Source organism: Psammomys obesus, unplaced genomic scaffold (assembly GCF_907164565.1).
Source record: "Psammomys obesus unplaced genomic scaffold, mPsaObe1.curated_primary_1811, whole genome shotgun sequence".
In the NCBI taxonomy this organism is placed as follows: domain Eukaryota; kingdom Metazoa; phylum Chordata; class Mammalia; order Rodentia; family Muridae; genus Psammomys; species Psammomys obesus.
In genome coordinates, this window is record NW_026596109.1 from 9,448,535 (window position 1) to 9,468,655 (window position 20,121).

The 20,121-nt window shown below is 51.7% G+C and overlaps 1 protein-coding gene across 1 annotated transcript in view; it reads right to left on the minus strand.

The window, feature by feature from the left end:
• Positions 1-1,136: 1,136 nt before the first annotated feature.
• The window catches only part of Mroh7 (maestro heat like repeat family member 7), a 35,286-nt gene continuing 16,301 nt past the window's right edge, over positions 1,137-20,121 (minus strand). Inside the window, exons 12-22 of the mRNA XM_055628963.1 lie at positions 17,867-18,005; positions 17,539-17,729; positions 13,480-13,617; positions 11,466-11,580; positions 10,021-10,161; positions 9,075-9,254; positions 8,454-8,609; positions 7,670-7,792; positions 4,169-4,271; positions 2,169-2,231; positions 1,137-1,616 (exon numbers count right to left, since the gene is read on the minus strand). Of these exons, the coding sequence (XP_055484938.1) occupies positions 1,372-1,616; positions 2,169-2,231; positions 4,169-4,271; positions 7,670-7,792; positions 8,454-8,609; positions 9,075-9,254; positions 10,021-10,161; positions 11,466-11,580; positions 13,480-13,617; positions 17,539-17,729; positions 17,867-18,005 (1,594 nt within the window). The 3' untranslated portion in view covers positions 1,137-1,371. The remainder of the gene's footprint in view (positions 1,617-2,168; positions 2,232-4,168; positions 4,272-7,669; positions 7,793-8,453; positions 8,610-9,074; positions 9,255-10,020; positions 10,162-11,465; positions 11,581-13,479; positions 13,618-17,538; positions 17,730-17,866; positions 18,006-20,121) is intronic.

Below are 20,121 nucleotides of genomic sequence, written 5' to 3' on the forward strand. Positions count from 1 at the left end.
TCCATGGGCAGATCTTGCCTGGCCACGGGTCTCCTGGGTTTAGGAGTGGTTAGTTAAGCTCCCTTTGTAGCTGCATCCTCTATATCCTCTCCCCAGCCCTGATGTTTTTATGTCTTGTCTATAAATGGTCTCAAAAGGTGAATTCTTAGCCAGGCCTGATGACATTTGTCTGTAATCTTAGCACTTAGGAGGTTTAGTAGGAGAATCACAAGTTCAAGACCATCCTAGACTATATAGCAAGACCCTGTCTCAAACAGAACAAAACTTTTGTGCATGTAATTTTTAGTATTCTCTTTTCAGTCAGCACAAGGCTTTTGAGGTCCCCATAGAGCCAAGTACAGCCCCACTACCTATAACTTCCCATAAGACTCCATGGGGCTTACCGTACAAGGATGGGTATCCAGCCTGCCCCTCCCTTCTCCTCACAGATAATACTACAACAGACATCTTTATACATGCCCCTGTGGGGCTGTGGAAAGATTACCCCAAGATGTATGTGCACAAGCAGAATCTTTGGGTCATGAATGTTCATAAGCGTCTCGCTCCTGACTAGTAACAGACGCTTGTTCAAAATAGCTGCATTCGTCTCTGCCCCAACAACAATGCCCGGTGGTTCCTACACCCCATGAGGGGTTTCCTAAAGCTGGCATCTGCTCATAGAGCTCTCTTCTTAGCTCCCCACCATTCCTCCCCACTGTCCTCTGGATGGAGTCATGCATAGCCTCTATGGCCTTAGGGCCTGGCCCTTGCACCTCTCCTCTTTTTCTAGGTTCCTTCTCACTGTGACTTTGAAGGTGGTCTTTGGTCCTCTGTACCCTGCTCTCCACCAGTAGATGCCCAAACGTAGTCATCTTTCCGCGTCTCTCCTCTGGCTACCACAACCTCTGGATGCCACAGTCCCCATGCCTTACAACTTTTGACCACTTGGACGTGAGAGCTGTTCTGCACACTGCACAGTGTGCCTGACAGCTGTTCTCTATCTACCAGAGTATGTAGTTTGTGCGATGTCATAGGTGGGAAGAGTCTCTTTTCTCTCTTTCCCTTTCCACACGGGCCACCCCAAATCATCACCCTTCTGCTCTTATCACTGGGGAAGGGGAAACTGAGATGTCCTGGAGACCTCCTGTGTGGCCCTTGGTCAAGTCACTTTACTGCTCTGAGCCTCAGTATCCCGTTATACAGAGCGAACAAAACAGCCCTCACACATCTGTAAATGTCAAGTGAGTCAACAAAGGAAGGCCATACTCTTTTCACAGACTTGTCAGAGTGAGGGCTACACAGGGGCTCGGGGTATCTCTCATGAGGAAGCCATCTGGAAGGAGAGGTTGACCACGTGGTATTTGCAATGATCTGGCTGGGGGTTTTGATATGTCACTGTTTCAAAGACATCTTCCAGGAACTCAGCGCCTGCATGATCCAGGAGCGTCGCTGGTGGGAAGTGGGCAGGTTCTCACAGCTGGGGCTCCAGCGGTGTGTACTGGATGGGTCACACACCCATGAATCTCCATGTGGCAGTGGCCAAGAGTTCCGCCAGCAACTGGCCATAATGTGGTCCTGGGCCTGGGCTGCATAGATACACACGGATGCTTCTGGATCATGTCTCAAGATCCCCAGAGCTGGGTGGGAGGAAGAGAAAGGCCACATGTTTAGACAAGGTTCCATCCTAGGTAGAACTCAGAACTCATCCTTTCTTCCCATCTCCTAGCTTTGGCTTAGACACCCGTCTGAAGCATCTTCCCAGCCCTTCATATTGTCACATCTTTCAAAGCCTCTGTGAAAATGAAAATTCTGCCTCCTATGGGAAGCCTTCCCAGATTTGTCTAGCCAAACTTCCTACTCCCATCAGCTCTCTCAGTTGCAAAAAGACGCTGTGCCCCTTAAGCATTTAAACTGTCCACCCTGGCTCTTGCTTTTGGAGCTCATTTGCTTAATGAAGTTCCAAGCTCCCCAGGGTGTTGTGCATTCTACCTCTGGGTGACCCCACGGTTGCTAACATTACAGTCACTATAGACAAACCTTAGTGTATACAGACACTGGGTCTGTATACACTGGCAGAGCTGTGCAGAAGACTCCTGCCCTGACCCACGGCAATTCTCTTCTCTTCCCCGCTGTGATTCTGCTCACGGTCTTGCTCCCTTGGTACCTTGCCAACCCAGGGTGTGACTTACCGGCCTTCACTTCATTCAGCCACTCTTCAGTCATGATGTTCTCCATGCAGGGGACCAGGGACCCTGGATAATCCAACAGGTAAAGTCGTCCACCTTGATACCTGCTCCTCCCACCCTGAACCGGAAGTCCTCGGAGAATCTGCCTGCCCTCTCCCAGACCCATAAATGAGGGCATGAAAGGTGAGCTTCATTATGACCTGAGGGCAGATTCTCAACATGAGTTTCAGAGAGGTGGTGGTCCAGTGGACAGGATGGAACCAGGACAGTGCAGGATCCTGGATGCAGCTGATTGACAGCGCCACCCTAGGATGGGCCTTAGCCTCCTTGTCTGTGACAGGGCAAAGTCCTGCTCCCTGGCCAACTTTCCCAGGGAATCTGAGCCCCTTCTCTTGTACGCCTGCTAGACACGGGTGCTATGGACCACTGAAGTGAATCAAGGAGCTGTCCTGATGGCTCCTTACCCACATGCTCATCCTGCTGTCCTCGCTCCACATCCCTGGCTATCCCCTGCCGCTCTCACAGAGCCTTCACTCATTTGTTTTCCTGAGTTGCTGTTTGTCCTTGTACGTTCCCTTCAGAAAGTGCTCTTCATGAGGTTCCTTTCTGACTCTGGCTGAGCCTGGCGTCTGCCTAGAGTATCTCAGAGTCTCAGTGAATTTCCTGTTTATATACACCAGGTCTGTATACACTGGGCCTGCATACACTTGGCCTTTATACACTGGGCCTGTATACACTGGCTCCGTATAACCTGGGTCTGCATACACTGGGTCCATATAATCTGGCTCTGTATATGCTGGTTTTTACTTGTGATTTATGATTCATATATTTATGTATGTGCCAGGAGCTGAGGCTTGACTCTGGGTCTTAGGCATACCAATCATGTATTCTAGCACTAAGCTACATCTCCAGACCCTGATTGTGAATCTCTGTCTCACACCAGACTATACATTTCTTAATTTTGTATACATTGGAGGATGGAGTAGGAGGGCAAGTTTCTGAGGATCCTAAATCTATATTCAAATTTTGTACATATATGCATTTTCTAAGCAAAGTGTTCATAACTTTCTTCTGAGTCTCACAAGAGGTCTGTCTCCCCAAAGAGGTAAGAAGTTCTACATTATTCCAGAAGCTGACTGTAAGCAGAGGTGGGCTCCACTCACTTTGTTCCCTTGGCACAGGTCCTGGCATTAGGTGTTAAACATTAACATTTTTAGAAGTCATTGGCTTGGAGCAAGATTCAAATAAATCAGCATGTGAGGGGCTTCCTCTGAGAAGTCCCTGAGCTTAGAGATGTGCATGTGTCCAGGCCTTGTTGCTCTTCCCAGAAATGGTCACGTTAGTCCCCTCACCACATCTCCGACTCACTCCCACCCGCTCCATCAGCTCTGTGCTTCTTTAATCTGATCATCATGTCTGACATCATGCCTGGCTAAATAAATCAATGAAGGGGAGGATGGATGAGAGGAGGTACAAACAGATTAGTGAATGGATGGCAGATCGACACGTGGATGGATGGATGGACAGATGGGTAGATGGATAGACGACAGACAGATGAGTGGATGGGAGAGTGGAGTGTGTGTGTGTGTGTGTGTGTGTGTGTGTGTGTGTGTGTGTGTAGGTAATGGACCAATGGATGGACGGGGATGGATGGGTGAGTGGGTGGGTGAATGGGGTATGAGAAAGAGCAGATGAATTTAAAGCAAACAGTAAAAGAAGTATCATTTACAGTGGCCATCACCTCCAGGCCTCTCCGCAGTAACATCTCCTATCCCTGGTGAAGGGAATGTGATTATTTGGGAAACCAGAAATATAATGTAGTGAGTGTAGTATAGAGGGGCGGGAGAGGCAGCCCCAGATGCCATCAGAAGATTCTTGTGAAGAATCCTGGGCAAAGAGGATCTGTAATAGACCTTCCCCTGAGAGACTGGGATTATGGGAAACTCAGACTGGAGCGTGGGCAGAGGTGCGGTGGTGGGACTTGTTATGCCAGAACGGATTACCTATGAAGATGACAGAAGACTTCCGGAGGGAGGCCTGTGGGTTCTTGGCGTACTCCAGGCTCTGGCTGAGGAATGTGAAGATGCTATCTCTCTGAGAGTTGACCTAGAGCGAAGAGAAGCCCCTAAAGCCCTGGGCGCACTATCTCAAAGCTAGGAGCAACTCTTCAACACATCAGCACTGCACTCATGCCAGCTCCCAAGCACCCCCACTGCCCAGGTCTTTGCCCAGATGCCCCAGGGACCAGATTTTGTCTATTTGTCTTGGTTTTGTTGTTGTTGTTGTTGTTTTGGTTTTTCGAGACATGATCTCACTATGTAGCCCTGGCTGTCCTGGAATCACTCCATTGAACAAGCTCTCCTCAAACTCATAGAGATCCACCTGCCTCTGCCTGTGGAGTGCTGGGGTTAAAGGCGTGCACCACCACTGCCCAGCAACTGTGTCTTCTTTTATCTGACAGCAACCCTCATTTCTAAGAGCGTACCATCCCTGGGTCTCCTATCAATCCATCACCCTGATGTAATGGAGGAAAAATTCCAAAATGCCACCAGAGATGGCATGGGGGTGGCGGGCAGAGGGAAACCGGGCTGGCCAGGATGACAGATTGGAGCTGCAGAGCAATGGGTAATGAGCTGGAGGACTGAGGCATCTTAAATGCCAGACACGAATGAGGCATCCTCTTGCACTGGGAAGTGGGATGCCAACACTCACTCACGACTGGCAGTGACAAAGCCGAGGGAACCTGGCAGAGATGCTCAGGGTGGCTCTGCTGCAGAGAACTGGGAGCAGTTGTTCAGCTAAGAGGCTGCTGAGAGGAAAAGAAAACGAATCATCTGCTCACTTCTCACAGCCACGGTTGACAGCCTCTGCAGGCCGAGGCCAAGGTCTGGCAGGCAAAGCCTTCACCATCTCACTGAATCTGACGTCTCCCTTCACTGCCTCCACTGCCGTACTCGTGATGCTCTACAGCAAGTACACGGCCTGCCACAGCCAGCTCTGCCCTGTAGGCTGGTGGGGGTGAAGGCGGGTTGCTCCTGTTTGGAGTACCCTCCCCCCTCCTCCTGATAAATTGCCTCTCCTCCTTCAAGCCTCAGGTCAGAAGCCACTTCCCACCAAACCTTTCCATGACCCTCAGGGAGCACTCACCCTCCATTTTTAATGCTCCTTGCTGCATCTTGGACATCCTCAGCCATGCTACCTAGAACCTCAGCTCAGAAGTGTTGACACCCTTTCTTCCATTGTATACTGAGCTTTTCCCACATAAGGGAACCTTTCACTCGCTCAGAGACCTCAGCACCCTGGACAGAGCTTGTATTGGGGCTGCTTAAAACTTTCACAAGAGGTTGACCATGACCATTGCAAAACACAGATATTTACATTATGATTCATAACAGTAGCAAAATTAGTTATGAAGTAGCAACGCAAATAATTTTATGGTCGGAGGTCACCACAACATGAGGAACTATATTAAGGGGTTGCAGCATTAGGGAGGTTGAGAACTCCTGTGCTAGATAAATGAATGAACTAGATAGTTGATTCGTCCACTGATTAACAGTAAGTCACTGGTCCCTTCTTAAAGCTACAAGTAGAGGTTGGCTTCCTTGTATTCATTCATTCATTTAGAGTAGGGCTGCAGGTAGCCTAAGCTGGCTTCCTCCACCAACACCACCAAGCTAGGTTTATGGGTTGCCAAGGACCAAGCCTAGGTTCTCATGCACGCTTGGCAGGTACTCTACTAACTGTGCTGTGGTACTCAGCCCAAGAATTAGCTTTCACGTGAGCAGAGTTGTTAATGGCCAGGAAAGCAAAGAAGAAAGTGGGAATCCAGAGGGATCGGCCACAGAGGTCACAAACAGACAGCCACAGCACCAGTCTTCAGAGCAGTGTCTAGCACAATTATTTTTTGTTTGTTTGTTTTGAGCAGGGTTTCTCTGTGTAGCCTTGGTGGTCCTGGGCTAGCTTTGTAGACCAGGCTGGCCTCAAACTCACAGAGACCTGCCTGCCTCTGCCTCCCAAAGTGCTGGAAATTACAGGCGTGCACCTCTGTGCCCAGCCATACAGTAATTTTTTAAATATAGTTTGGCCTCTGCTTTTTTTTTTTTTTTTTTTTATAAAAACTCACTCTATAGGACAAGATGCTCCCACACTCATAACGGTCCTCCTGACTCAGCCTGCCAAGTGCAAGGGTTATACCCAGCTTAACATGGTACTTTATTGTGTGTGTGTATCCGTACACAAGTTCATGTGTGAGGGTGAATGTATGTACACGGTATGCACCGGCATGCACAGGGTACCCCAGTCACTAGGAATGCTGCCTGGGAAATGCTAATGCAGGAAGGGGAGTCAGAGGCCAGGCATGGTGGCACATGTGTGAGGAGGCCCGAAGATAAGCCCTTGCTGTTGTTCTGGTGCTGTCCACTTAGTTCTGGTTTGTTTTTTATTTGTTTGTTTTGAAACAAAGTCTCTCATTGGCCTGGAGCTTGCCAGGTAAGCTAGGCTGCTTTTCCAAGTGTGGACTCCCACACCCAAATGGTTTTTGCTGTTGTGTAGGTTCTGAATTCAGGATTGTTGTTGTCGGATTGAACTCACGTCCTTGCATTTGCAAAACAAATCCATTAGTAGTTGAGCTATCCACTGTCTCGAAAGCCCTTACAGCATACTTTTAAGTGAGCTAAATTGACTGTTAATATTTTGTTTTTGGTTTTTTTTTAAATGTAGCTTTTCTCATAGTAAGACGGACCCCAGCTCTCTGCTGCCTTTCATGATGTGTGGCTTTTCTGGCTCCCAGGACACTCTACTTCCACATCACAGAGGTTACTGCCAGGTGACCAGCCGCTGCAGGCATGTGAATTAATGATGTTAGCAAACATTTTTTCCACCCTTCCTTTTCCCTCTCTAATGTGACAGTAATAACAGTAAATGCTAATTACAGAGGCCTTGAGTAAGAGTGTCACTGTTAGCAGGGGTATCTGACCATCGGGGCAGAGAAGATAGTATAGATAGGCTGCAGCTATAACTCATGGGGTCAGTCCCTAGGCACACGGATGGGGGAGTACAGACAGAGAGTGGAAATAGATAATAGGTAGACAGATAGACAGACAGACAGGCAGGCAGATAGACAGAGACAGATAGATAGATGTAGGTAGATAGATGGTTGATAGATGATAGATAAAGATAGGTAGATAGATAGATAGATAGATAGATAGATAGATAGATAGATAGATAGAGAGAGAGATAGATGCTTGATAGACAGAGACAGACAGAAAATATAGACAGACAGACAAATAGAGTTTCAGCTTGGTGGGCATTGAAGGCATCCAGTGATTCAGAGGAAGGAGATGCTAGAGGCGGAGAAGCCAGAGATGGAGATGGCTCCAGAGCCAATAGCTTGTAGTGGTAACATGAACCCCCAGTCACGAGTGTGAAACAAAAGAGGAAGGGAGGGTGAATCCCAGCCCCCAACACCCTTGCAAAGAGTCAGTACACACACAGGAAGCACTCACGAGATACTTGCAAATTTTGGCCACCGTCTGTAGCTGGTTGTCCCAGGGCTTCTGGCTGTAAGCCCTTTTTGGCAGATCCCAATTCATGAAGCAAGAGCAGCGGAACAGGGTCTTCGCACATTTCTACAGACCAATAGGAAGGAAATACCAGCAGTGTGGAATTCCAGGACGGCAAAACCTCCAGGGGACATGCATATAAAAACTGAATTTGGGGGCTGAGGGGATGGCTCAGTGGGTAGAGGTACTTACCCCTCAAGTCTGGCAACTTGGGTTAAGTCCCTGGCACCCATGGGACAGTAGAAGGAGAAAACCAATGCCACAAGCTGTTCTCTGTGCCCTCACTGTGCCGTGTGTGCCCATACTCACACCGCTCTCTCTCCCTCCTCTTTCTTCCTCTCCTTCTCCCTCTCCACCCCCTTTCTCCCTTCCTCTTCCTCCCCCCCCCACACCACATAGACACGAAAAAATAACTAGATTGGACTTTCCCATTTGAAAGATTCACATGGAAGCACTGTGGCTGTAGCTCCTCGGTAGAGTGCTGGCCTTGCATGAACAGCCTAGCTAAGGTTCAATCCCCAGTACTGCCAATAAGTAAATAAAACTTAAAGGAAGGAAAGGAAGACACACGTGAAGGTAGTTCTTTGAGGGGGGGGGGGATTCTGTCTGACGTGCCTCTAGTAAACACACCAGGCTGGACGTAACTGCTTTCCGAGCGAGCCACAATCCCAGCCTGGTTCTGTAAGGGAGGTGGCCCTTCAGGGCCGCACACCTGCACCATCCTCACCTGGCCCACCTTGGCATTGCCCTCCTGCATGACGAGCAGCAGGGGCATTAGCGTCCTGGTCAGCTGCTCCTCCATGGCCTGGGTGCGGGGCGTCTGGAGCTTCTGAACCACTTTGCCATATATGTTGATGCAGGAGACCTGCACCTCTTCTCTTTCCTGGGACAAACACGAGGCTCAGGGGCCCTCTCATCCAGGGGGATGCTCCATGGCCTTCTTTTCCCTCTTTTGCAGGGCCTTCTCAGCATGAAGACAGAGAAGAGCCCAGGCTGCCTGGTACGGCTGACATGGGCCAGCTCTCTCCTCACTGAGCCCACACTTAGTGTTCAGCACTCTGCCCAGCCTATTCTGAAGATGCCTTGTGGTCAGCTGGGAAAATGGCCTCCTCGGTAGAACTGCCAAAAAGGTTCCATTAGGCCAGCCAGTGACAGTAAGCCCACCTTCTCTGGGGAAACTCATCATAAAATAGCTTCCTCCTGGAGAAGCAGTTGGGCCAAGGTGCCCTCTCTCTAGTCTGGATCAGCAATGCCCAGACGCCAGTGTGGAAGAGTAAATAGCGCCATAGTACAACCCCAGGTCCCTCCCCTTCCCGTCCTTCTTCCCCAGCCCCTCCCGACGCCTTACGTCGCTGAAGTGAGGCAGCAGGATCTGCAGCAGCTCCACATAGACTGAGCTGTCCACTGGCTTCTTGCCCTGCTCCTTGAAGACGGCCTTGAGGTCATGGACAGCCTCCACCACCAGCACCCCATCCATGTTCTTCAGGCCCTTCACCATGGAGGGCAGCAGGGCCTGCACCTTGGCCATCTATGGGACAGAAGCATGGAGGTGGGGGTTCTGCCTGGGCCAGCAGATGGGAAATCCAGGCCTCCCATCCACCAAGAAGACCTGGGCGGCCCAGCCCTGTTTTCACCTCCAGGCCTGGCAGGTGCCTTGCCACCTGTTCTGAACTCCCTCCTTTGAGCTCTGGCTGTCCTCTAAAGCCTTCTTTGGTCTCCCTGAGTCCCTCCTGGTGGGTCTCTGGAGGCCTATCCCCTCCTCTGGCCCCAGGTGGACGATATGCTACATGACAAGTTGGCTTTCTAAGTCTATGTCCTGTTCCTTCATCCCAGCTTTGTCACAAGCTGCAACAGTACCTGGTAGGAAAAAAAAAAAAAATGGGGAGTTTCTACGATGCCAGACCTCACTTTTCTGACCCATAAAATAGGAATAATTGCCGGATGTTGGTGGCACATGACTTTAATCCCAGCACTCAGAGGCAGTCAGAGTTAGTTCGAGGACAGCCAAGGCTACACAGAAAAACCCTGTCTTAAACCATTCCCACCCCCACCCCCCACAAATAGGAATAATTACTGCCATTCTACACATTGTCAGCAGGGACACTGAACAAAATATGGATCAGGAAGTGTTGGAAAAGAACATAATACACGGTGATTGTGGTGGCGGATTTATTTTATAGATGGGACCGCCCAAAGTAGGCAGCCACCAGCATCTGGGAGACTGGCAGCTGAGCCCTACCTCCCTCCAGCCCAGGGCTTGGCAGAGCTGGGCTTTACCCCAACCCTGTACTCACCTTCTCAGTCCTACGGGCCAGGATGACGAGGCCCCGGATGGACAGCACATTCATGACGGGGTCACGGTGGCTCAGGCCTTCTACCATCCTCCCCAGGGAGTACTCCTCCGGGATGCGACGCACCTGCTCCATTCGGAACAGCTGAGAGAGCAAACGGCATTGGCTCCTGAGCTGAGGGCTGCATGGCCCACGGTCGTGCTGGGACTCCCAGGCTCCACCTCCCCAGGCTGTGGGCGTGGAGACCTGTCTGCCAGGGCTTTCCACCCACTAGTGATCAGAGACTGATGGGGATGCTAAAGTCATCTCTTCCCTGTGCCTCCCCATTGCCTGGCTCCCGGCCCCCACCTGCCTCTCTGTCCTCCTTCATTCTGTGTTCACCCTGATGCCCACTCCTACATTAGCCAGTCATCTTGCACCATTCCTCAAACGGCCAGGCCAGCTTGTCCCTCCTGTGCTAGCAGGGTGCCCTTCTGCTGGGACAGCCACTTCCACTCTTCCTCCCACACCTCACACAGCTCAGCCTCAACCCTCGCCCTTGAGTCCTGGGAACTATGGGCATCCTCCTGAGGCAGCAGCTAGGAACCTCAGTGCTCCATTTGCCCTTCTGCCACCTGGACATCCGTGGGCTTCCTCTAGAGTGAAAACTCAACCAACTCTCCTTGGGCCATCACTCAACCTAAGAACTGGGGTGGAATGTGTGTTTGTTGGAGGAATCAAGCCCAACCGGGAACTTGGCTCCTCCCCTTCCGAGGACTGCTCTTCTCCCATGTCCCCATTGTGGGCTTAGCTCCATCACCAGCGACAGCCCACTCTCATCTCCCTTTTCTACCTCACAGCCCCCCTCCCTCGGCAGCCTCAGGCTTTGGTTCCCACCACCTCGCCCTCACAAACAACTCTTTATCCCCATCGCTGACAACCACTGCCACTGTGGAGAGTCATGTCTGTGAGATGGGAAGTACTGGGGACAGGAGAGCCTGGTGGAGAGGGCAGGATCAACCAGGTAACCAGAGGGGAGAGAAGGGAGTGGAGGACCACACCATTGTTGACTTCTGCCTGTCCATGCAAGCTACTCAGGCCTGCTGTACACCAAGCTGTGGGCTAGGCCTGAGACACGGAATAACAGCTCCCATCTCGTTTGCTTGCAATGTTGGAAATCAGACCCAGGTCCTCACGTGTGCCAAGCAAGCCTTCTACCATTGAGCCACATCTCCTACGTAGCATTGATAATTTAGTTAATGAATTAATTAAGATAGTTTTGAGACAAGGTCTCACTCCGTACGTAGTCCACGCTGGACTTGGGACTCACTATGTACCCCCAAAGCAAGCCTTGAATGCCTAGCAATCCTCCTGGAGTCTGCAAAGGGCTGCTCCCCAGGAGAAATGACCACAACGTGACTCGAGGCTCTCAATAACCCTCATTGGGTGCCCAGGGCCCCAGGAAGTACCTCCACAAAGAAGGCGGTGCATGTGATCTTGTGTTTATCGTCGCCCCTCTCCAACAGTGGGATGAGCAGGTAGAGGATGCGACACAGCTCCTGGCAGGAGTAGTGCACCATGGCCCTAGGGAGGAGCAAACCCTCAGGCTCCCAGTCCCACAGGCCTGTGGCCGGAGGTCTGACAGTGGCCCTGCAAAGCCTGGCTGGCCAGTGTCGGCGGGGTTCCTGCGACCCCAGCCTTTCCACCCGGGTGATCTCTCTGAGTCAGCTGTGCTTAACGGTTCTTTAGACAGATGGGAAAATCGAGGTCCAGAGTGGAAGACGACTTGGCCTAGGACAGTGTGTGGGGTCTCACTCATGGAGGCCAGCAGCAGCCGGCTTCCCCCTTGTCATTTCATGGGTCTCTACACCACCTTTCCACATAGGCTGTTTCATTTATCCCCAGTTCACAGAGGGATCCAAGGCTCTGAGTGGGGCTGGCTTAGCTCCTGAAGCTGGAAAAGCAGCAGAGGTGTGGGCCCAAATAAAAATTCCCACTCCAGCTGCCTTGCTCATCCCACTGAGGCCCACCCCCACCCCACCCACACAGCCAGCATCGGCACCACATGGAAAACTGCCTGAATGCACAGGCTCAGGACCCCATTGGGGTGAGAACTCAGGGCAGAGCACAGCCAGGTAAGATGACCCAATGCTTGCTCCCCTCTAAGGACCAAGCAAGCATGGTGCTCCATGGGTCACCGAATCGAGCAGAGTGCCTATTGCATACGGAATTGATGTTGACAGAGTCTGGTTTCAAATCCTGGTTCCAGCATTTGCTGTGTGATTTGGGGCAGGCACTTAAAATCTCTGGGCCTCAGTTTCCTCTGTTTAACCCTGACATGGTCAAAGCACTGTCTCTTCGGTGCTGGTGAGAACCAAAGTGGAGGCATCCATGTAGCCCATTTTTGCAGGGTGTCTCAAGAACAGTTGGTTCTCCACCTTGTGGTTGTGTCCTGAGTGAGCCCAGGGGAGAGACTCTTCTAGCAGGAGTCACAGCACCAGGACCACAGTCAAGATGCCCCAAGGGAGGGGGTGTGTCTTTGGAGAGGGAGTGCTAATCTGAGTGCTAGTCATTTTTCACTCTGTGGCCTCGGATAGACGACCCAGCCATGTTCTTATGCAAAGCTAGCATTTGTAATCCCTGGCCTGCCCCAGCCTCCGTAATGGTAGCCTGTGCTGCTCTTAGGGTCAAACTCTCTCTCCGGAGCAAGTCTTCCTAGCGTTTGCCTATTACTCACAGGGAATAGAGGCCAGAGTGGAGCACCATAGAGTGGAGCACCATGGAGTGGTGCTCCAGCTGGGAAACGGCTGAGGTTCAAACTGAGGTAGGTTCAAGTAGCCTACCTCCACGACCACATTGCCAAAGAGACCAATTACCCCACCATGTTTGTGTTTAGTGTAAGAGCAGAGGTCACAGCCTGGTAAGGAAGGGAACTGTTTTGTTCTGTTTGAAACAGGGTCTCACTATGTAGCCCTGGCTGTCCTGGAACTCACTATGCAGAAGTCGCAGAGATCCTCCTGCCTCTGCCTCCTGAGAGCTGGGGCTCAAGGGGAATGCTACCATGCCAGGCTGACAGAGAGAGCTCTTAAGTATGCGGGCCACAGTGCTCATGTGGAGGTCAGAGGACAACCAGTGGGAGCTTTGCCTTCCCTCATGTGGGTCCAAGGAATTGAACTCAGGTCGGCAAGCCTTGGCAGCAAATGCCTTCACTCACTGAGCGTGTCACCAGGCCAAAAGGGGAAGCCAACTACGTCAGGGATCTACAAACTCAAGGAACCACCATTCCAACCAAGCTTGACTCCCAAGAGCGAATGTCATCTTTCACACTGGTGTTGTCCACTGCTAGGACAGTATCCCCCAAGCTGCGGTGGAGAGGTGAGAGAAGAAGAAGAGCTGTTTCTCAGAGATGCAAGCTCAGGCCTGTTTGAAGATCCAGAGGGCCCACCCTGCCCCACCCTACCCCACTGAGGAACCGCACCTTACCTTGCCAGCAGGGACACTCCCCTGTAGTGGTTCTCCGCCTGGCCCATGAGCTCCCAGCCACCCTGCTCCTCCAGAAACTTGGACTCATAAGAACAGCCCATTTTCAGTAGCAGGGTTTTCACCACCTTCACCATCCAGCTGCCGAGACAAGGGGTGAAGTCTCCTGTCCACTGGGTGCCTTCTTCTACCTGGCCCCTCTTGTCAGGGCTCCCATCAATCCCCATGAGCTCCTTGACACCATGCTACTCTTAGCAGTGTGCCCTGGGGCCACAGCAGGAGACTCTTTACACGTGACACGTCACTCTCAGAACACGAGAGGAAACTAGCAAAATCCCCTTCCGCCTTCTCTTTCTCAGGGGACCTGCTTACTGGAGGGGCTGGCTGGGGGGCCAAGCTTCCCCGGCTTCCTATGTCTTGCCTCTCCCCTTCTCCAGCCCCCATCTCCAGCCTTCATGCGCCATGGCTGCCTTGGCAGCCTGTGAGACAGTCCTCTCTCCTCTCCTGGGCACTCAGTCTCCTGCCGGTCCCTGAGTGTCTGTCTGCCTCAGGACCCTTCCGGAAGGCTTCCACCTGGATGCCTAGGAGAACAGCCTGGAGAGCTGTCATACCCTGGTGGCTGAGCAGAGCTCAGTGGTTCCAAGTGAGCTCAGGGAGCCCGGAGGCTGCCAATGCCTGTTAACAACCACCTGTCTGTCTAGCCCAGTCTATTGTCACTTAAGGTGGGAAGCCATGGGCCATATACTCTTGGGATAAATTCTGAGATGGGATACATTCTGAGGAAGGCCTCAAGAAATGGCGGGTTTGAGGTTGAACATCATGGTGTATATTCCAGCTTACATGGCGCCGCCCATATTCGCGCCGGGCTCTTTATGGCTTTAGGGGAATCACCATTGCCGGGGCACAGTCCAAGAACGGAGTCACGTGAGAATTCTGAGCACTTGTGAGAAAACTCAAAAAACAAAAGAAGAGTCTTGTGACCTCAGTTTCTTCAAAAGACAGAATTGTTCCTGAAATGTTTTTGAGCTCCTCCCAGGTAGTGGATAGGAGTGAGTTTACTTCCGATTACTCATTATTGCTTGGAGATGTCATTCAATTAAATATTTGAACTATCCTTTATGAGCCTCTATGAAAAACATGTTTTAACCACGCTCAGCTTGTCCTTGTGATTGCCTATAGCTTGAACTCACGAGAACTTTCTTAATCCTCAGAGTGACCTATCTTAATCCTCAGAGTATGAATTGTCTGGCGCTCTGAATAAAGTTGGCTGTTTTGTGAGAGTCCTTCCCATTTATCCGCTCCATTCTCCCAAGCCCCACTGCCTATGGAGTGGTGAACACACCACCAATAGATTCGGCCTTTCATTGACCAAAACATCAGCAGAGGCTCATAACTGTGATGATAAACTGTTCAAATAAGAAGACCTTGTGTGGAATCGGTTCCCAGCAAACCTAAACATCTGCTTAAAGATTTCATGAGGCCCTTGTAGACATAACTCCCGTGCTACTGAGGGATGTTAGTTTTGGGGATTCGAGACAGATTTTAAGCCAGACTTGGTGGCAGATGGCTGCCATCCCAGAACTCAGGAAGGGGAGGCAGAAGAACCCCAAAGTCAGGGACAGCCAGGGCAACAAAGCGAGACCCTGTCTCAAAAATGTCAAAGGCAGGACATGTGACAGAGGGCTTTCAAGTATTCGAGGCCTGTGTTCCCTTAAGATACTACGAGGAGGCCCATTGCTTCATGCGCCAGTTTCCTTGCTTGGAGAAGCACCTTGTCCTCTGAGTCCTCCAAAGCTACCTCCTGTCTATATCTGAGGGCTTCCTCTTCTCACAAGGACCATGGCATGGAATTCAGGGCCCATCTAGTTAACTACACCCCTAAAAACCACTCTTCCAAATCAGGTCACAGTCACGGGTTCCAGGTGGATCTATAACTTTGGCCGCTATTCCCTTTCTTCACCCAGGCACCATCTTGGGGCCCTTTGACCCCATCAGTCTGGTACTTGACTCCTCTGTTTCTGCTGCCATTCCCCATGGCTGTGAAGAAGGTAGGATGGGCTGTCCCCATGCTGTGGTAAGGTGGGCCGCCATGGGTAGGGTGAATCGATGGTAGGGTGAAACCTACCACGCTGTAGGTTGGGTGGGCTAGCCTGTGCTGTGGTTAGGGTAGGCTGTCCATGGGTAGGATGGGCTTTCACTGCACTGTGGAAGGGTGAGCCGTCACACTATGAATGAGGTGTTCTGTCATTGGGCTGTGGGGAGGGCGTGCTATCCCGTGCTGCTGGTAGGGTGGGCTGTCGCCATGGCTACGGGGTAGGTAGGTACGCTGGCTTCCTTCCTGGCCCTGTGTCTCGGCTGAGGTGAAACCCCCTCTCGTGGAGGCCATGACCTCCCTCACTCCCAGGAAAGGATGCTTCCATCTGCGCTCTTCCTCCTACTGCGGCTGAGGCACCCCTCCATCCCTTGCTCAGTTTCCCAGGAACCTAACAGCCCCAGAAAGCAGAGGGAATGCTGCAAGCAGGCAAGGAGATGACAGGTGTCTAGTGAGGCTCTTAGTCCTCACACCCGTTAGACAGAAGCCAGCCAGAAAGACCCCCCCAAGAGGTTAGTTGCCTAAAACACAGAGCATAGACAGATCCACATCAAAGACCTCCGGCCACACAGCTGTGCCCTCTGTCATTCTAAATCTGCCTCTGTGTGTGCAACACACAAAAAGATGCGCAAGGGAAACTGATGAACACATCGTGAAAAATATTTAACTTTTCAAATGACAAAAAAAAAAAAAAAAATCACAGGTTAAGTGGCCAAATTTAGTATAAATGACAGAGTTAATATTCTTAATGCAATGAGCTCTCACAAATTAGCAGGGAAAATAAAAACATAAAAATAATTAAAAAAGCAAATTACTAAGAGGAATCCCCAACAGGCCTATATGAAGGGGCAGAGGGCAAGGGCAATCCGCTCACATAAATGGAACACAAATGCCATGTAAATATTGGCTTCTTTTAAATGAGAGAAATGAAAACTAAAACCCCAGCACACACGCACACTCACGCGTGTGTCGACAGAACCCTGCCATCCCAGCCCTCAGTATATGAAGCGGGAGGATCATGACTCCTTTTAAAGACCTCATCTCAAAAGGGGGGGGGGGGGGGGGAGGAAGAAATCCATTTTTTTGCAATACAGATTAGCAAAAGTAGAAATGCTCTGTGATGCACTACCCTAGAAAAGACGTGGGCGTGGAGGCACTGGCGCGGGCCACAACCACCAGTGGCGGTTTCCTCCGTGCACACTGGCAAGAGGGACAGTTGAGGAATTACTCCATTTTAATTGGTTTGTGTGAGTATGTGTGTGTGCATGCGTGTTCTCCTGTGTGGATGTGCGGTGCATTCCACAGCGTTTGCTCAGGGAACTTGCGGGAACCAGGTCTCTCCCCCCCACCGCGTGGGTCGTGAGGACGGAACTCAGGCTGGACTTGGCAGCTGAGTTGGCCCCTTTATCTGCTGCTTCGTTTACAAATTTCCGTCCCTCGCTGGTCAAGAGCATTTTTCCATCACGAGTCTCTACTCCAGTTTACTACTTCCACGCAGAAGCCCAGGACGCCCACCCTCGCCTCAGGAGCCCATTCTACACACACAGTCACACACACGTGTCTACACCTGCAAGCTCACACCAGCGCCATCCACAAGGGGCGGGGCGGGGGGGGGAGCAAGGAAGTGCCTGAATCGGGGAGGAGGGGCGAAAGGATGCCCCTCGGCTGTCACGAACAAGGAGACAGCAGGATGCACGAAGATCTCCGAGACTTGATTCGGGGTGGGAGCGGCTGCGCCCCTGGGTCGCAGGCTGGCACTTGTGTAAAATGGAGTATAAACCCGCATGCCCATCTATGCTGACTACCCCTGAAGGGGCATTAAAAAAAAAAAAAAATCTGCTTGTTTCCTGGGAAGGTGTCCGGGGTATGGCCAGGAAGAGGAGAGTTGGGGCGAAAGGAGAGATGTCTGAGGGACCCTTGGCTGGGCAGCCACTGCCAGGACAGCAGGGTCTGAAGATGATGGCTCCTACCGCACAGGTACGAGGACAGGAGTCTGCGAGTCATCCCTGAAGTCCTTCCGGGAAGCCATGCGGCTCGGGAGGTTGAAGCCGATGTGGTAGTGCACCTGGATGAGCAGGGCCAGGAGCAGCTGCGGGTAGATGCGCCTCACGCGGCCAACGCAGCTGTTGACGGACAGGAGCTCGCACAGGCCGCTGGCTGCCTAGGGGTGGAGGGGAGGCGAGTGGCTTGACCTAGTCCATCCTCCCAGCACTGCCGGCTGCAGCCTAGCCCATTGCTCTGAGAGATCGGGACTGTTTCTGTAATCCAGCCTAGAAAAGCTCGGTGCTTGGTCCTCACCGCCAGGGGCACGATTGAGGCCCGACCCTTCTTGGTGACAGGCTTCTCCTTCAGGCTAGTCAGGAGCAGATCCAGCAGGTCTCGGACGTCACAGCTGGGCTTTCGAAGGATCAGCTGCCTCCACATCTCTGCCCCATTGCTAAGGAAGAGGGAGGTTAGTTAGTGATGCCCAGGGCAGGGGCCCCCCGATGCCCTAGGTGGTTACAGAGATAGGGTGCAGTGCCAACGAAATGGTATCTGTGAGCACACCCACAGGGATGGTTCTGAAAATGCTCCCCCGTCAGGCAGGAGGAGGACCGTGACTGAAAACCTTGTTTCCAGGTCTCGGACCAGGTGCTTTGTTCTCACGTATGATTACTGCGCGTGCACCAGGCACTGAGCAAGTCCCTTCCGGTACAGACGCAGACGCTTAGGAACACTCAAAGCGGCTCACTTCTCACCCTCTCGAGAGCGTGTTACTCCCATTTTACAGGGGCAGAATGGAGGCTGGGAGATGTAAACGCCATCAGCCCAAGATGCTGCTACCGCTAACAGCCTACAAGATGTCATCACATCCGCTGTCTCCAAAGCTGCCCCCTAGAGAGCAGGAGCTGAGGCCACAGAGCCCTTTGGAGCCTGGATCTTGCCCTTATCAAGGACTCCCAGGAGGCACAACTCCTGGCCCTGTGCAGGAAGCCACCCACACAGGAGGAACAGCAGCACCCGGAGATAGCCCTGCTGTGGGCAGCTGACAGTGAGCTAAAGGGTTAATGAAACCTTTTTATTATTTTTTCTCCTGAATACAGGAGAGTCTGAACCTTCCACTCACTTCCAAGATCTGTTCCCCTGGAAACCCAATAAAGATAGTATTTCGACTATGTTGCTAGGCAACATTGCTTATGGTAAAAATGGTCATGTTTATGGCTGCTTGGTACATGGCATCTGGCTGTAAGAACTAATGGGACAGCTAGAGCACGGAGCTTCCCATGGACCGTGATCCTTGTAGCTGGGCTAGTCTCTGAAGTGATGTAGAAAACAAGCTTTGTGTAAGAGATGCTGAGCTCTGGGACTCCCTCCATCCTGAGAAGCTAGCTTCCTGACCAAGACCTGAGACCAGAAGAGAAGAGAGAGGTATGTAGGAAATAAAGGGAAGGAGGGCCTCACTCTCAGGCTCACAAAGAACGTCAAGTCAAGGGCAGGCCTACTAATCTAGTGACCTTCAGTGGAGCACAAAAGAAACCTTCGGGGGCTGCAGCTCAGAGGTAGAGCACTTGGGTAGCAATGACCTAGGTTCCATGCCCAACACTGAAAAGATAAGAAAGAGGAGGAGGAAAAGGCTCTAAAGTAATTCCAGTGCCTGAAAGTAGGAGGCAGGAGGATTGCCATGAGTTTGTGGCCAGCCTGAGATACATATTGAGCACTGCCCTCTACTCTCTCTCTCTCTCTCTCACACACACACACACACAGGGGGGAAGGCAGGGGAAAGAGAGGGAGGGAGAGAGACACAGAGAAAGAGAGGCAGAGAGAGACAGAGAGAGAGAGAGAGAGAGAGAGAGAGAGAGAGAAGAGCTCCCCCTGTCTCCCTGGTGGGCAGTGCAACTACAATGGCTGACTCTTAGGCTATACACCTGGATTTCAGGGTTCCCACTGACCATCACTCCTTCTGACCTGTCCCTATCCGAACACACCCCTCCCCTCTTGCACAGCTCTGCATTTGCTTCCACGTTTACTCAGAAAAAAACATCCTAAGTTGTCCCTTCCTGTTGCGTTCATTTAAAGAAGGGACTGGCTGAAAGGCCATGTCCAACAGGCTAAAGGGAGCTAGACTTATCGTTTGCCACCATCTGGCCGGTTCCTCTTCATCCCAGATAAGGAGCTGTATGGAGGCAGCGAGCAGGGAGCCACCTGCTCCTACTGTGGAGCAGTTTTCCCCACAGGGAAACTGAAGCCCAGAGAGGGCACAGGAGCACCTCCCATAAGGAAAGGATTCCAGGCTTTGGAGCCAGTTGGACCTGAGCCTAGAACCTCACTCTAGCAATGCCTCAGTGTTAGTGGAGGCCAAGAAACATCTCCGGAGCCTCGATTTCACATCTGTAGAACAGGGCCGAGTCCGTAATGTGAGACTCTCCGGATTTTCAGTACAGAGCCAGCCACCTTCAGAAAGTGCTTACTGGCTGTCCATAAGTACCACAGACTGCTTAGAAAGGGCAGAGGAGGGCGGGCTTCTCTGGACAGGAATCGTGTCTCAGCCTAGGACAGGACCACCTCGGCCCACT